Source organism: Eptatretus burgeri, chromosome 8 (genome assembly GCF_056783735.1).
Source record: "Eptatretus burgeri isolate ZD-2024b chromosome 8, Ebu_testis_v1, whole genome shotgun sequence".
Lineage (NCBI taxonomy): Eukaryota > Metazoa > Chordata > Myxini > Myxiniformes > Myxinidae > Eptatretus > Eptatretus burgeri.
The window spans coordinates 17,631,408-17,649,685 of NC_140968.1; the positions used below are offsets into that span (position 1 = coordinate 17,631,408).

Below are 18,278 nucleotides of genomic sequence, written 5' to 3' on the forward strand. Positions count from 1 at the left end.
TAGTTGTGGGGACTTGCCCTACAACACAGACCCCATGTGCTTAGGTTTCACCAGTTGATTCCTCGTCTGAATTACCTGGTACCTCTAAAATGTTATGTAACGACGCTATTGTTACTCTCCCCCCCCCTCCACCTCTTTCTCCCCTTCCTCTCCCTCCTTCCTCCCTTTGCTCTTCTCTCCCTCCCCCTCCCCTTGCCCCTGCTGCTTCTTTTTCTTCTTGCTTCCTGCTCTCCCCCCACCCTCCTCCTCCTCCCCCTCCTCCTCATCCCCCTCCCCTCCCTGGTTTGCAACGCCCAACTATTACTACCAGTCCCCCCCAGACTGGACTTACCCCCTCCATACTCTCTGAGTCATCTCAGCCTTGTAGTACTCCTGTTAAAGATAGCGACATTGCCATCACTATCGTTAATGACACATTTAAGGATATAACCACTGAGAGTGTTCCTCTTGTATCTTCAGTCCCTTCTCCTGAATTAACCATGGAGATTGAGCAAATGGGCGAAGGCCCTGAGGAAATTGACGACTATGATTCAGATGTTTGTTGTTTTTTGTACACCTTGTCGAAGCTTGTATGAGAGCTATCACACAACGTACAGCAAGGGAGGCATGAGACAAGAGGGGCAGGAGTGGGAAGCACAAAACAGTGGGGAACAGAGACATTAGGAGATCTGTGGAAGGGAGAGGGATGGGGTGGGGAAAATGTGGAATGCAGGATGGACTTTACAGGGACTTTCAGAAAGGAAAGCAGGGAATTTGAAGGAGGTGGGTTTAGGGTGGATTAACGGGGGTAGACAATATCGAGCATTTGGATGGGGAATGATAAGAGGTGGTGGTGAACAGCTTTTTTGAAGGCCTGGAGGGAAGAATGGGATTGAATAGAGTGAAGGAGTTTATTCCAAAGGCAGGAAAAAAGAAGAATGAAAGAGTGAAGGTGAGCAGTGATTCGTGATTTTGGTAGTTTTACAAGAAGGGGGTTGTTGGCGGACCTTGAGTGCCCTGTGGAAATGTGGTGGGAACAAATCGCAGAGAGAGCAGGGGGGCGAGGCTGAAGAGGAGACAGTAGAAGACAGAAAGACCACCGACCAGCCTACGGTGAGAGAATGAGAGGCCCAAAAACTCAGCCTCATCGCAGGAGATGCCAATGATCTGAGATGCCAATGATCCGAAATGCCTTGGTTTCCACAGCGTGAAGTCGAGAAAGGTGGGAGGCAGGAGCACCAGCCCAGAGGGGAGAGCAGTACTCCATCTGGCTGAGGACGAAAGCTTTGTAAGTGGTCAGGAGCTCAGGTGGGCCGAGGAAGAACTTTGCACGACGGAGGATTCCCAGTCGGCGACTGGCTTTGAAGGTGAGGTTTAAAATGTGGCTTTCCCAGGAAAGGTCATGGCAGATAGTAAGACCCAGAAGCTTGAAAGAATGGACTTCTTCCAGAGGATTGTTGAGAAAGTGGATGGGGGGGGGGGTTCTAAACGGTCCTTTCGGAGAGACATAGTGAGAGTGTGATATTTGTCCGGATTGAAAGACATGTTCCACGTGTTGGACCAGTTTGTGATTTTACCCAGATCTGCAGTGAGTGAAGATGCTGCTGCATGCCGGTCTGAGGGATGATAGATGGTACGGCAGAGGGTGGAGTCATCAGCAAAGAGATAAAGAGGATTTTCCAGAAAGTAGGAGAGATCATTAATGAAAACCAGAAAAAGAACAGGGCCCAGAACGTTACATTGAGGAACTCCAGCCTGGACAGGAAGAGGGGATGAAAGAACTCCATTTAGGGCCACACGTTGACTGCGACAGGAGAGGAAGTCTGCGAGCCATGAGTGGAGATGGCCTTGGATACCATAGGAAGAGAGTTTGGTGAGTAGGGCAGGATGCCAGACTGTCTATTTATATATATATATATATATATATATATATATATATATATATATATATATATATATATATATATACATATATAAAGTAGAACATGGACAAATATTCGTTGGTTCGCTCTTTGAGTGGAATGAAAATATGAAAGGGAAGAAGTGCTTTCATCAGTAAGTTTCAATCTTTCATCGTCTCAATTTTACATTTGCTTTTATGGGAGGGAAGGGGATAGGTGAGGAGAAAATCAATCTCCTATTTTGGACTTTTGGAGCTTGAGTCAGAAAGTTTTTCCCTTTCCCCCCATTCATTTGAATGGGAGTCCCAGAAACCTCATTTATCATCTACTGCTGAGACTACAGGAAAAGAAAGCTTTCCTTAATAACATAATTGAGAACCAAACTCATGGACCCCGTATAAGATTGCGGTTTCAACATCTCAATTACCTGGACACATCAACTCGGTTATTCTTTGATTTTGAATCGAAGGTTCTTCACCCCCAAATTTCCACCCTGAAATGTCCAGATAACTCTATTATTACTCACCTCAAAGAAATCAAAGTGGAAGCTAAACTCTATTTCTCCAAGCTTTATAAAGCAACAGAGGTTGATCGAAATGGTATCTCTGATTTGTTTGACGGTATTAACTCCCTAACCCCAGAGCAAAGGTCAAGCCTGGAGAAACCACTCACACTTGAAGAACTCTCGATTGCCCTCAAGAGCCTTGGGAAAGGAAAATCACCTGGTCTTGATGGACTGCCGTCAGAGTTCTTTGAACTTTTTTTTGGACTTTATTGGGCCTGAACTGTTGTCAGTCCTCCAAGAGAGCCTCATGAAGAACGACTCCAGTTGAGCTGCAGAAGAGCAATACTTACCTTGTTCACCAAGAAAGCTGACCCCTTTTTCATTTCCCATTGGAGACCGGTATCGTTGCTTTGCACAGACTGCACAGACACAGACTTTTTTTCCAAAGCTATTGCTTTGTATCTTTCACCCCTTTTTAAAGGACACTAGACAACCCCTGAACCCGTTGGGTTCCTGTTGTGACAGCGGTTGATAAAAAACAACCTTTCAAAAAAATTAATAAGATAGTTCCAGTGAACTATACTGCTGAGGTTGTTTGCATTGATCAAATAATCCCGAAGAGTACTTGACTGAATTGGAAATTTATTTTTTAATAATTTATTTCGTTGCCAGATTTGAACGAAACTTGACATTGTGCGTCAATGTGAAAAAAAAAACGGAGAAAAGAAAGTCAAAGAAATTATTGTGCATATTAAATCTTCTAAACACGATTTTATTTATTAATGAACGCGGGAGTATTAGAACAAAATGGCGATGTTTATTTTATGCTTAAAAAAAAATTGTTCTTTGTACTAAATGTTTGAGATTTTTAAATAAATAATTTCAAGAAAAAACAAAAGATAGCTCCAGCGAACTATACCGCTGAGGTTGTTTGCATTGATCAAATTCTCCCGAAGAGTATTTGACTGAATCGGGAATAGATTTTTTTATAATTTTTTCGTTGCCCGATTTGAACGAAACTTGAAACTGCACACCGCAGGAGAATGGTGAGTAATGTGGCCCTAAATTGTTTGCGCTATCATGTACCGTTTTAGCTGTATTTCGGGAATATACATACATGCATACATACATACATACACACATATTTCCAAGATGAGAGTTTTAGTAATATATAGATATAGATAGATGTTTTTTATGTTGAATGATGTATTATTTTTGTGGCAGTTGATTGGGAAAAGGACTCCTAAAGTGGTTCATGGAAGTGGATGTGAGTGCTTTAATCAAAGGTATCCAACTGCCACACAAAGTGGATTTATTGCTTACTCGACGACCTGTGAACCCGTTGGGTTCCCGTTGTAACAGCAATTGATAAAAAAATCATTAAAAAAAAAAGATAGCTCCAGCAAATTATACCGCTGAGGTTGTTTGCATTGATCAAATAATCCCGAAGAATACTTGACTGAATCGTGAATTGATTTTTAAATTATTTTCTTCATTGCCTGATTTGAACGAAACTTCAAATTGCACGTCAATGTGAAGAAAAACATTGGAGAAAAGAAAGTCGAAGAAATTATTGTGTGTAATCTTCGAAACACAATTTTATTTTTAATGAACACAGAAGTATTATATCAAAATGGCGATGTTTATTTTATGCTTCAAAATAAATTGTTCTTTGGCTATACTAAATGTTTGAGATTTTTTATTAAATCATTTCAAGAAAAACAAAAATATAGCTCCAGCTAACTATACCGCTGAGGTTGTTTGCATTGATCAAATTCTCCCGAAGAGTACTTAACTGAATCGGGAATTGACTTTTTAATAATTTTTTCGTTGCCTGATTTGAACGAAACTTGATACTGCGCACCGCAGGAGAATGGTGAGTTAGGTGGGCAGAACATTTTTGCGCTATCGTGTACCGTTTTAGCTGTATTTCAGGAACATACATACATACATACATACATACATACATACATACATACATGATGAGAGTTTAAGTATTATATAGATAGAAAGATTATAAATGTGGATCAAACCTACTGTGTACCCCTGTCGTAATATCCATGATAACATTTCTGTCATTCATGATGTGATTAATGTTTGCGACATAGATCTTGAACGCGTTGTTCTTGTTTTCTTGGATCAAGAAAAGGCAATGGCGTATCGAGGAAAAATGCCGCTCGGGGTGAGATGACAAAATTCCGCCCCCTCGTAACTCACATGCTGAATTAAACACAAAGCCTAATAAAACAACGTTATTGCAAATCGAATCAAACACAGCACATTTGCAAATAAACAGTTACACCTTTGTTTCCCCCTTTCAAAATCGTCATCAGCCTACTAAGCATTCAGGAACACAGGAATGAGACACACTGGCATACTCAGGGGTGTGCGGGGAGGGCAGTGCAAGTGACATATTATTATTATTTACCGAAGACAGTAACTCAGTAATAAAGTTAATTTATTTGTAACACCAAAATAATCTTGAGTCCAAGAAGGGCACGTGTAAGATATAGGCCAAATATAAACATAAAACACCAGTTGATCGTCCCTGCCCGCTTCCTTTTTTGTACCAAATCTCTTTTATTATTCGTTATTTTGTCAAACATCCCGGGGGGGGGGGGGAATAAAAATAAAAATATTGCACCGTGTCAGAAGGAAGTTGTGCAGTGAAGCAGCTACACTGCTTAAAAAGTGTCCCCTCGGGCGACTGACGGTTACTTCCCCAACAGGCGGGGTGACCTTACTGTCCTGATGCAAATAAAGAATAACACAAAAACCTAAACAACAAGAAGATAAAACTAAACAACAACAAACTATTATGGAATGAAACATGGTGGTTTGAAAAGGTTCTTCATTTTTGTTGGACGGATGGAAGGAAGGACATGAGGTATATTTAAGTGGTTTTCACCAATTAAAATCGATTTTCTTATTTACACTTTGCTTACTACAGGTTCAGTACTGTAACTTGCTTGAAATTTTACTTGCACACCTGATGTCTTTTCTGTGTGTTTGATTTTTAAAATTATTCATCTCGGGGGAGGCGGGGGGGGGGGGGTGCCAAAGCAAGGGTATGCCCCAGGTGTCAAATACCCTAGTTCTCTCGAGGTAAGCCCCTGAGACAGGAACAAAGGAATGAGACGAGAACGGTGAATTGGAATGAGCTACAAACACAGGAATAAGCTATGAACATAAGAATGAGACGCGAATGCCTCGCTGCCTCATCAGCAGGCAGTTCAACCTCCCCCCCCCCTCCCCCGTGCTTGTGCTTCCACACGTCATGGGAAAATTGTCCTTAGGTGTCGATAGTGATAGATGATAGATGCAACAAAACAAATTCGCCACCCATCAAAAGTGCCTCTCGGGGAGGCTGCCCCGTTCACCCCCCCCCCACCCCCCTCGCTATGCCAGTGAGAAAAGGCATTCGATTATGTTTCTCACAGATATTTGCTCGAAGTATTGCAATGGTTTGGATTTGGTTCCTTTTTTGTATCATGTTTTCAGCAATGTTATTCAAACATATTTGCCCTCCTTAACATTAACAATGAACGAATGCCCCTCTTTTGTATTGAAAGAGGGGTAAGGCAGGGCTGACGACTTTCAGGTGCTTTATGTACCCTATATGTCTGGTGTTGGCTTTATGGTTAGGGTGGTGAGCTTGGGATCCGAGGATCATCACACCATTTTAAAGCCTTTTTCCCTGAGCAGGGGTCAGCTTTTTGCAGGCTCCAATCATGGTACTCTTTCTTGTAATGTGTGGCAATGTTTTTACGGTCAGATGCCCTTCCTGACGGCAACCCTTTAGTCACCTTTGATATGCAGGGATAATTACCAGTATATCGGTGCTCATTTCGCCAACCTCGGAAGGATGACAGGCTGAGTCAACCCCCCTGATGACAATTCAGTGGCCAACAGAGCTCGAACTCAGGACCCCGAGGATCCCAAGCTACCCCCTAACCACTAATCCAACACCAGGCTACAGATCAAGGGAGTGAATCATGACATCGGTACGTTCTCAGTGTTGATAAAGAACAACATTACATTGACTGGCGCTGCTCACAGAACCTCGGGAGCTCCCACAATGAGTCTACACAAAAAGCTGTGCATTATATTCATTAAATTTGTGAACTAAATAAGAAATATCTAAAGTTATGTTGAATCATGCACTAATTTATATACTCAAATCTTCCTGGAACTTATGCAACATTCCAAGTTGTTACATAGTTTTAATCAAAAATGACATCAATATCACAAATCGATATCACCTGAAGGCAGACGTTTGTTTTACAGAGAGGAAATGTAACAGAATACATGGATTATCATGTTTACAATGGGAATCCTCTCAACTACAGGATTTTACCAAAGTTCAAATAATATTTTATGAGTGAGGAACAATATCCTTTATTCATTCACACTTTGGGCTGGCAACACCAATTACAAATGCTTAAAGAGGAAATTCCTTCAACAATTTATGCAACCCTTGACTCTGTCAATTGTACCGACAACTCTCCCTTTACATATACACAGCCAGGCGCAGATCGTGCACACTTCTGGAACATTCGAACCTGGCACAGATTTCCCACAATCCAGCTTCCCGGCATGGATTACCACAACCTTGTTTTAATCCAGATCTTACAGCGCAAAACTCACAATAAATGACAGCTCGATTTCCTCGGGCTCGTGTCACCCAGTAGGGTCAGAGGCAAGGCACATGACTCGTGAATGCAGGATACAGCGAAAAGGTCAGGGAAGGGAATCTGTAGCGGTCCCCTTACCTGCTGTTTCAGGTGGAAACCAGCATCTGCATCACTTCAGCCAACGTCACCTTGACCTCCGGTCCCACTCCCCAACACCCACCGCCCCTCCCTCTCGAGATGTTACAAGCCTTGCTCACTGCGCCAATTTCTGTGGTGGAATCACTAGAACCTCCATTGGAATCAATCGTCACTCCAGTTCCAGTGAGAGTTGAATCATTTATTTTATGTGTACACGGTAATAAACAAATATACAGAGCGGCAACAATATGAGATGCTGTAAACTTCCTTCTCTCCATTCTGTTCTACAAGCCTATCTTCTTTACAGCAAAATTATTTGCATAAAAAGAGAGAAGGAGGAGGCATTAGTTCGACAAAGAACAGTACTTGTTATCAAAGCTTAATGAAATCTTAATGGTCTGTTAAGATGTTTCCCAAACTGAGAACATTCCAACCTCAAGGGAAAAAGGTGGGGTGTTCTAAGAATACATAGCTGTGTGCAGTATTTTATGACCAAACACAGTATTCTACAGGAATAGGCAGGGGTAACTGACAAAGAAACATTGTGAGAGATGGGGCATTGTGAGTACAACGCTTGACAAGATAGGGATATATATTGGCACACAACCCCAATTCCCCTGAGCGTTGAAGCTGCGACCTTATCAGCTGAACATTACAACCTGCCCGGTTATCTGGGTGAGTGGGTTTTAAAACACACTTGCATGATTCTTAGTGTTGAACAACACCATATATGGTGAAAAAACGACTTTTGTCAATTACAATGCTTCGCAATAAACTTTCCCTTTACAAGCATTTAAAAGCACACAAGAGGAAATGAGTATCATCACCTTACATGACAGAAAATGGTTGGTGCAGCATATTGTACATTTTACAAGACGGAATTTATTATTCTTCCACAAACCCACTTAAGGTGTGATACATGTTTCTTTTATTGAATTGCATGTTTGGATTGAGCACGCTTATGGCGTGATGTTTCGTTAATTGCATTGAATGTTTTTCCTCTTATTACTGTAATCGTCATATTGATACAAAAATACCGTTTAAGTTTCTCACAGCATGAAAACATTGCTTGTTCTGAGTCTGGATGAACTAATAGATGTATTCATTTATATTCAGTAACAACAAGAAGTGTCATGACTCAGGTGTATTGTACATCATTTATTTGAGAACAATTTAACTATTACCGTTCTTTGTTGATTTACTGTAATATTTTTTACTGTTCAACTGTAGAATAATTGCAGCCATTAATCTGATTGGAATGTACATTTGTCGAGAAACTATCACGTCTTCATTTGAACACATGAATTAATGACTGGATATAGTTTATCAAAATTGTTCAATGACTAATGGATTGCATTCGTAATATATTTACTCTTCAACGATAGTTAATGGAAACAGCATCTATCAATGGACGGATGAAAGTATTACCCTGAAGTTTGTAACCGAAATTGTCAATGAATGCATCCTGAGAGTTTTAATTTTACCTTGAGGGTTTTTCTTCAATCTCCACCTGCAATGCTCAATAAACTGTTGAAGCAAGACAAGTCGTTCCTATTTCACCTTCTACATTTATTTTTTAAAATTGCAGAAATTCAAAGGTAAATCTCACTTGGCTGCACCTCGATTACTACAGAGGCAAAACCTAAAAAGAGGCCTGGAAAAGGATTTCAAAATATTTTCTTCTTACGAGCTGTCATCCACCATAGTTAAAATAGTTTGTCCTGCATTTGAGCTAACTTCCAAACATCAGCAAGGTCGTGGAATCCATCATAACAGTTGACATAAAAATCATACCTTTTAACCAAAAGCTCATCTCAAATCATCAATTTGGATTCAGACCAGGTCACTCTAACTTGAACATGCTGCTTTTACTCTCCGAAACAATGGTTGGAGGCCTTCAATATCAGACATATCAAGGCCGTCTCTCTGGGCATATCTTGAGCTTTAGATATGGTCTGGCATCCCACATGCTCTCCACACTGTTTGTCAATTGAATCCAAGGCAAACTCCACTATTAGATGACTGACTTCCTCCACTCTTGTAGCCAACATGGGGCTCTCAACAGAATCCTTTCTTCTCCTCTCCCTGTCAAGGCTGGACTACCCCCAATGCAGTGTTCTCAGCCCCATCTTATTCCTAATCTTCATAAATGATCTCTTTGCTGATGACTCCACTCTCTGCCATGACATCTCTCATCCTTCTGACAGACAGAAGCCACTTCCCTCTCTTTTGACCTTGACAAAATTCACAAACTAGTCAAACATCTTTCTCTCTTCCCCTTTCTCCCCCCAATGACCGTACCACAAACCCATCTCCTTTCTCATCAACCCTCTTGAAGAGGTTCAGTCACTCAAACTCTCGGGTCTTGCTCAAAGCCATGATCTCTCTTGGACAAGCCACATTTCAAAGTTGGCCTCCAAAACCAGAATGGACATCCTCCATCATGCATAGTCCTTCCTTGGCACACCTGAGCTCCTATCCACCTCTAAGTCTTTCATCCACAGCTTAATGGAGTTCTGTGCTCCCATCTGGGCTGACTCCCCTGGCTTATATCCTGCTCAGCTTGAAGCCGTGGAAATGAAGGCTTTCAAGATCATTGGAATTTCTCACGATGAATCTGAGTCGATGGGCCTATCACTTTGCCATCGCCAACAGGTCAGTGATCTCAGTCTTCTACCGACTCATTTCTGGTCCGACTATCCACCTCTCCGTGCTTCTTCTCTCCAAGGTATGTGCAGGATGCACACAGTTTACCAGCAACACCTTCAGAGTGAAACTGCTAAAATCCAGAACCACTGCTTACCTCCACTCATGTATTCCTTTTCTCACCACCCATGGAACAAGATTTCACACTCTCTTCAATCTCATTCTTCCCTCCAGGTCTTGAAGACATCTGTTCACTACCATCTCAAGTCATCACTCATCCAAAACAATGATCTTTTCTTCACTCGGAATACAATCCCACACCACTTCCAACATTTTGCTTGTGTCCATATTGTCCATGAAAAAAAAAACCCTTACGTTGTCCATTACCCCTCATCGTTACCTGCATCCCTTATTTTTCAGTCTCTGTCTATTTTTAGATCCTTCTGGAGGATCTCTAAGTCTTACTCACGTTGTTGTTCTTCATCTTCTTCTCGTGGACTGTTTTTGTTTCACAGCCTACAGTTTTCATAGAAACTTCCTGAAACTTGACATACATATGTAAAAATAACCTGCGCAGACAGTAACCATCTCCGATTTTGAAAATTCCTCCTAGAAAAAAAGTTATGACGTCAAAATATCTCCGCTAATGGAAATCGCCTAAAAAAATTATCTCAGAAACTAGGCAAGCTTTTTGAATTCTGTTTGCGTGAATCAAACAGGGCATTAGCAGAGATGAATTACCGCACATATGATACATCACTATCACGTCATTTCAATTTTTATGACGTCATTCCTATATTTTGACATTTTTTTGTTTCACAACCCAGAGTTTTCATCAGATCTTCGTGAAACTTGCCATGTATATGCAGAAAGCCAACGTGCAGGCAGTAACCATCTCCGATTTTGGAAATTCTTCCGAGAAAAAAAGTTGATGTCATAATATCACCGCTAATGGAAATCGCCCATACCATTATCTCCGAAACTCGGCAAGCTGTTTGAATTTTGTTTGTGGGAATCAAGCCGTGCATTAGCACAGATAATTCATCGCAAACCTGATACATCACAATGACGTCATATTCGTTTTTATGACGTCATCATTAAGAGGACGAGGATGTTCCCCTCCGCCCTACTGTTGACATTTCCCCTTTCTACAGCTGTTCCCTTTGTTATGTTGTGAAAATTCGGAAGGGAAGATCAGGATTGGACTACCACTCATCCGTTGCCTTTCCCCTTGGGATAAGCTCATCCAATGCTTGAATGCAGTGATTGTGAAGAGTACCAGAAATGTGGAATGCCATTCAGACCAGGGCTTTTGAATTTTGGCATCTTGGCAAGTGCTTCATAATTTTATGTTTGGCAATTATCACTTGAGGAATATCCTCTCAATGTTGCTTCTTCCTTTCCAAGTTTTGGATCTATTCCACCTTCTTGTTGTGTTCTTTTAAGCTTTCATAGAACTCTTTCCAAAACTAGTGAATCTTTTTCTGGGGTAGAGGGATTGCAACACTCTGCTTCTATTTCCTTAGTTTTTGATTGAATTTTATGAGTAAATTTTCAAACTGCTTTTCTTTTCTTCTGTCATTTTCCTAGTTTGAGTTTTTTTAGACTCTCATTGGTTGTTATCACTTTTGCAGTTGCACAAGTTAGTGCACTCTCAGCGCCGGTCCCAAGCCCGGATAAATGGGGAGGGTTGCATCAGGAAGGGCATCCAGCATAAAACCTGTGCCAAATCAATATGCGGATCATAAACCGGATTTCCATACCGGATCGGCAGAGGCCCGGGTTCCCAACGACCGCCACCGGTACTGTTGGCCAGCAAGATACCGGTGGAAATTGTGTTATTGCTGGGCGAAGGAGGAGGAGAGGGGGAAGGCATGTCCGGAGGCAGTGGGAGAGGAGGAAGGGTAGAAGTGTGGAGGTGAGGGTTGGAACTTTGAATGTTGGGACTATGACTGGCAAAGGGTGAGAGTTGGCTGATATGATGGAGAGGAGAAAGGTAGATATACTGTGTGTACAAGAGACCAAGTGGAAGGGACATAAGGCTAGGAGCATCGGAGGTGGTTTCAAACTGTTCTACCATGCTGTCATCAGTGCATATGCCCCGCAAGTGGGGTGTGAGATGGAGGAGAAAGAAGATTTCTGGGGTGAGTTAGATGAAGTGGTGGAGAGTGTATCCAAAGAAGAAAGAGGAGGGATTGGAGCGGATTTCATTGGGCAAGTTGGGGAAGGGAATGTAGATGATGAGGAGGTGATAGGTAGGCACAATGTCAACGAGAGGAATGTGGAAGAGCAGGTGATGTTGGAATTTGCAAAAACAATGAAAATGGCAGTGGTAAATACGTATTTTAAGAAGAAGGAGGAACACAGGGTGACATACAAGAGTGGAGGAAGAAGCACACAGGTGGACTACTTCTTTAGTAGGAGATGCAACCTGAAAGAGATTAGAGACTGTAAGGTGGTGGCAGGGGAGAGTGTAGCTTGACAGCATCGGATGGTGGTTTGTAGGATGATTTAGGTGGTGAGGTTGAGGAAGAGAGTGAGGGCTGAACCAAGGATCAGATGGTGGAAGCTGAAGGAGGAAGGCTGTTGCGTGAAATTCAGGGAGGAGGTGAGACAGGTGTTGGATGGTGGTAAAGAGGTGTGGGACGACTGGGCAACTACTGTGCAAGTGGTGAGGGAGATAGCTAGGAAGGTATTTGGTGTGACATCTGGACAGAGGAAGGAAGACAAGGAGACTTGGTGGTGGAACGAGGAAATACAGGAAAGTATAAGGAGGAAGAGGTTGGCAAAAAAGAATTGGGATCACCAGAGAGATGAAGAAAGTAGACAGGAGTTCAAGGAGTGGCGGCGAAAGGCAAAAAGAGAGGTGGCGAAGGCTAAGGAAAAGGCATATGGCGAGCTGTATGAGAAGTTGGATACAAAGGAAGGGGAAAAGGATTTGTACCGATTGGCCAGACAGAGGGACCGAGCTGGGAAGGATGTGCTGCAGGTTCGGGTGATAAAGGATGCAGATGGAAATGTGCTGACAAGCAAGGAGAGTGTGTTGAGAAGGTGGATGGAGTACTTTGAGGAGCTGATGAATGAAGAAAGTGAGAGAGAGAGAAGGTTGGAAGAGGTGGAGATAGTGAATCAGGAAGTGGGGTGGATCAGTAAGGATGAAGTGAGGACTGCTATGATGAGGATGAAGGGTGGAAAGGTGGTTGGCCCAGATGATATACCAGTGGAGGCATGGAAATGTTTTGGAGAGATGGCAGTGGAGTTTTAACCAGATTGTTTAATAAAATCCTGGAAAGTGAGAGGATGCCGGAGGAGTGGAGATTGAGTGTACTGGTACCGATTTTTAAGAATAAGCGTGATGTGCAGCGCTGTGGTAATGACAGAGGGATAAAGTTGATAAGCCACACCATGAAGTTATGGGAAAGAGTAGTAGAAGCTCGGTTGAGAGGAAAGGTGATGATTTGTGAGCAGCAATATTGTTTTATGTCAGGAAAAAGCACTACAGATGTGATGTTTGCTTTGAGAGTGTTGATGGAGAAGTATGGGGAAGGCCAGAAGGAGTTGCATTGTGTGTTTGTGGATTTAGAGAAAGCTTATGACAGGGTGCCAAGAGAGGAGTTGTGGCATTGTATGAGGAAGTCGGGAGTGGTAGAGAAGTATGTGAGTGTGGTGCAGGATATGTATGAGGACAGTGTGACAGCGGTGAGGTGTACGGTAGGAATGACAGACCGGTTTAAGGTAGAGGTGGGATTGCATCAAGGATCGGCTCTGAGCCCTTTCCTGTTTGCAATGGTGATGGACTGGCTGACGGATGAGATCAGACTGGAGTCTCCATGGACTATGATGTTCGTGGATGACATCGTGATCTGTCGTGAGAGTAGGGAGCCGGTTGAGGTGAGCCAAGAGAGGTGGAGGTACGTATTGGAGAGAAGGGGAATGAAAGTCAATAGGAGTAAGACGGAGTACATGTGCGTAAATGAGAGGGAGGTTGGTAGAATGGTGCAGTTGCAAGAAGTTGAGGTGGTGAAGGTGGATGGGTTTAAATACTTGGGATCAACTGTCCAAAGTAACGGAGAGTGTGGTAGAGAAGTGAAGAAGAGTGTGCAGGCAGGATGGAGTGGGTGGAGAAGAGTTTCAGGAGAGATTTGTGATAGAAGGGTATCTGCAAGTGTGAAAGGGAAAGTATACAAGACGGTAGTGAGACCAGCTATGTTGTATGGTTTGGAGGCGGTGGTGCTGACAAAAAGACAGGAGGCCGAGCTGGAGGTGGCAGAGTTAAAGATGCTGCAATTCTCATTGGGAGTGACGAGGATGGACAGGATTAGAAATGAGTATATTAGAGGGACAGTGCAGGTAGGACGGTTTGGAGACAAAGTGAGAGTGGTGAGATTGAGATGGTTTGGACATGTGCACAGGAGGGATGCGGGGTTATCGGGAGAAGGATGCTGAGGATGGAGCTGCCAGGTAGGAGGAGAAGATGAAGGCCAAAGAGGAGGTTTATGGATGTGGTGAGGGTGGACATGCGGGTGGTTGGTGTGACGATGGAAGATGTGGAGGACAGAGCGAAATGGAGACGGATGATCTGCTGTGGTGAACCCTAACGGGAGCAGCTAAAAGAAGAAGATTGGTTTGTATCGCTTTTGGATTTCAGAAGGTGGGAGGAAGTTCTCCCAGAACTCAAAATCCCCACCTCATTTTTGGTTAAGGATCACGATTCAGGAACCAAATTGTGAAATGTCATTCTCATCGCCTCGTTCCAAGGACTCTTCAAAATCTTCACTGAACCACTGACAGCCTCCACTTGTAGCTCGTTTGGAGTTATTTTCCCAAAATGATGTTAAAGCACCCAGTAAGGGTTTTCTTTTTCATTCCTCCAGCTCCGACTATCACTGGTATAATTTCAGCTTTCTTCAATTTTGAGGTCCTCTTGACCTCATTTTTCAGATCCTGGTGTTTGGTCATTTTCCTGATTTCTGTGGCATTTAGTCCAAAGTCATTGGTAACTGAAACCTCAAAGAAAAATGCTGACTTTTCTTTTTTGTGTTTGAGTATGATGTTCAAACACAATGCATTGTTTGTGATGTCCATACTTCCCACCATTTTCTTAAAGGCATCAGTGTAGTGTTCTTGATCTTGAGCATTTATACTACCGGTCAAAAGTTTTAGAACACCCCCATTTTTGCAGGTTTTAGTGAAATTTAAGCAGTATTAATGTTTCAATGTGCTCTGAAATTAAAGCACAGAATTTTTATCTTCACACAGAACAAATAAACACTTGCAGATAAAAAAAAGAGATCATGGAATCATTTTGTTGAACAAAATTTAATCTAAATTTTTGACTCAAAGTTGCCACCTTTTGCAGATATAACGGTCGAACATACTCGTGGCATTCTTTCTGCAATGGAAATCAAATATTGTTCGGAGAGTTCTTCCCAACACTGTTGCAGAAGTTCCCACAAATGTGTTGCACTCGAAGGTTGCTTTGCTTTCACCCTTCTGTCCAGTTCATCCCAAACCAGCTCGACGGGGTTTAAGTCTGGAGGCTGTGCTGGCCATTCCATGATTTGAAGCCTACCATCTTGTTCTTTTCTTCTAAGGTAGTTCTGACATAGCCTAGAGGTATGTTTTGGGTCGTTATCTTGCTGAAGGATGAACCCCTGACCAACTAGGCGTAGACCAGAGGGTATTGCATGGCGCTGCAAAATGCTGTGGTAGCCCTTTTGGTTCAGGGTGCCAGTCACTCTGTGCAAGTCGCCGACTCTGGATCCAGCAAAAGAGCCCCAGATCATCATGCTTCCTCCTCCATGTTTGACAGTTGGTGTCACACACTGAGGAACCATCCTTTCGCCTACTCGAAGGCGTAAAAAACCCCTGCATGATGAACCGAATATTTCAAATTTTGATTAATCGGTCCATAAGACCTTTTTCCAGTTTTCAGTCGTCCAATGGCAGTGCTTCATGGCCCAGGCAAGCCTCTTTTTCTTATTTTGCCATCTTCGCAATGGCTTTCTTACTGCCACTCGACCTGTCAAACCTGCAGCTCAAAGTCTTCTCTTCACAGTTGAAACTGAGACTTCCTTACTTCGACCAGTGTTAAGCTGTTTTTGAAACTGCTGTCTTGTGAGCCGCCTATCACGCAAGCTGTTGACTCTCAGAAACTTGTCTTCCGATAGTGTTGTAGCTTTGCCTTGCAATTTCTCCAAAGGAAAGACTTGCACTTTTATGGGTTATAATGGTCTGTCTTCGTTTGTTAATTGTCTTTTTCTCGCCATTATGATAGCAATATACTACTTCCTGGAGTGCAATATTGTCCAAATAATGCTTCAGAGGGTGTAGCAACACAGTCTGTTCCAACACTGCTTTCATACAGACAGAGGGTTTGTAACTAATCAACAAAAGTTGGGAACACTGTCGGAATTGTTTGCATTAACATGCAAGACTTAATTTACTTCTATTGCTGCGGAACAGCTGCAGTTGCTAACCCATTACTTGTTCCTTGAAAAGGGCCTTTTTTAACAACTCTGAAATTTACATTATTTTTCAGTTTTTGGTGACCTAAACTTTTTTGTTAACCTCTGACAGTTTACCGCTTGGCTTTGTACCATTTCAGGTTATTCACTGGACTTGAACTGCTTAAATTTCAGTAAGAACTGGAAAAATGGGGGTGTTCTAAAACTTTTGACCGGTAGTGTATAACTCGTTCTCCATCCCAATTAATTAGATCTCTTCTTAGCCATTCCAATGAGCCTTCCTTGTGAAGCACTGTACTGTCAAGCTCTTTTTGAAATCTTCCTGCTCTTTAGTCGATCTCCCATTTATCAGTACATCTGCTGATATTTATTTTTGTAGTGTTTTTTTTTTCTTTGCAATCATTGGGGCTGTGTTTGTTTCTGTTTGGTTTACCTGTGTCGTATCCATCATTTGTAGCTGTTTTTTTGAAGTTTGTTGCTAAATGGATTAATGATCCCATTTCTGGTTTGTTCTTTTCTTGCCCGTGTACAAATCTCATACTATAAGGCCAGGGAATCTAGTGATATACCCACCACAAATAGCAATAGAAACCATTCAAGTGTTTTTTCACCCTAAATATACTTTAGAATGACATACTAAAAGTCACCGAAAATCCAAGTAGGGGACTATGTTTATTTTTCAAGATGGCCACCAAAATGGCCGGGTGTGGGCCCTTCTGCACTGCATCATTCCGGACCATGCTGGATGTGGAGAGCGTACTGTTAGGGAGATCTTCCGCAGGAGGTCGAAGTTGGAAGTTCTATCCTGCTCCTTCTTGTCTTCCAGTAATCCATACCTCCGTGAGGCTAATCTACTGCAAGGAGATGTTAGGTGTCGGATGTTGATGCGACCCACTGCTGCAACATCATCCATTGTAACATATATGCATGGTACTCTACTTGTGGTCTGTGTCCTAGGGGTTACAGTGCCAATTATGCCCATGCCTTGGAAAGTGTTCAGACCATCAATTGTCCTAATGTTATGGTCTACATTGTCGGCCACATACTGAATGAATTGGCCTTCAGTGTAGTTTGGTATGTCTGTTCCTTGGGTGACTGCTGCACTGCGCTCAAATTTCTGCACTTCCTTATACGAGCTACAGAAACCATGTGCATAGAGAGAGTCGATGAGAAACTTAGACCCAAAATGGTGGTGCATTTGTACGCCTAAACCTATCTGTAAGGGAGTAATTAGAACTCTTGGTCGAATGCATTGCATAATGGCTTGGCCCAACGATGCTATTTTCTTATTGGCATCCTTCCCAACTGCGAGTTTCTGAAGCAGAAGTTTCAATGATTCAAGTAAGAATGACATTGCCTCATTAGTAGATGTCATTTTACTTGAATCTGGGTATACTTCTTTTGTCTCTTCCGCTGATTTGACATCACTTTTAATCAGTTTGGCAGCAGTCTCAATGAGTCTCATTTTCTCTGCAGTGTTGTTGCTTTTCTTGGGTTGACTGTAGAATTTGTGGAGGACAGCGGATGCTTTGTGGTGGAATGTAACCACGTTTAGTTTTCCATTGATCTTGGTGATCGTTGTGTTGTCGCCGAAGTGTTTTTGAAGTTGATCATTCATGTAAGTAAATCCATATGATGCACTGTCAGTGCCATCCAGCAATTCATCTATTTTATGTATTAGATCTTGTATAGTTGTTTGTTCATTGTCATTGGCCTCAAGATACTCGGCTACCTTAATGAAAGCATCTGCTCGTACTGAATCGGAGGGTCTGCCCTGCTTAGGCCGTTTGGGAGGGATCATTTCTTCTGCAACAAACTCATTTGGTATTTCCCTTCCTGTTCTAAAGTTTGTGCTGCAGACGTTGTGGAATACCACATCTGCAGCATGTAGATCCTGCGCATACTCAAGTCTACCTCTGACAGTGTCTGACCACAAATCATTGCGTTCTTTGAATACCTGCATTATGGTCTTCTGGAAATCCATTTTTCTGACTGAGATAAGTTTATG

The 18,278-nt window shown here is 42.4% G+C and overlaps 1 protein-coding gene and 1 long non-coding RNA gene across 2 annotated transcripts in view; both read right to left on the reverse strand.

The window, feature by feature from the left end:
- Nucleotides 1-18,278, reverse strand: part of LOC147021206 (uncharacterized) — a 777,227-nt gene that overhangs the window by 644,260 nt on the left and 114,689 nt on the right. The gene's annotated exons all lie outside the window — the stretch shown is intronic.
- On the reverse strand, nucleotides 16,950-18,254 carry LOC147021214 (uncharacterized). The gene has a single exon (XM_085893691.1). It carries the CDS (start codon nucleotides 18,252-18,254, stop codon nucleotides 16,950-16,952), a length of 1,305 nt encoding a protein of 434 aa, XP_085749817.1.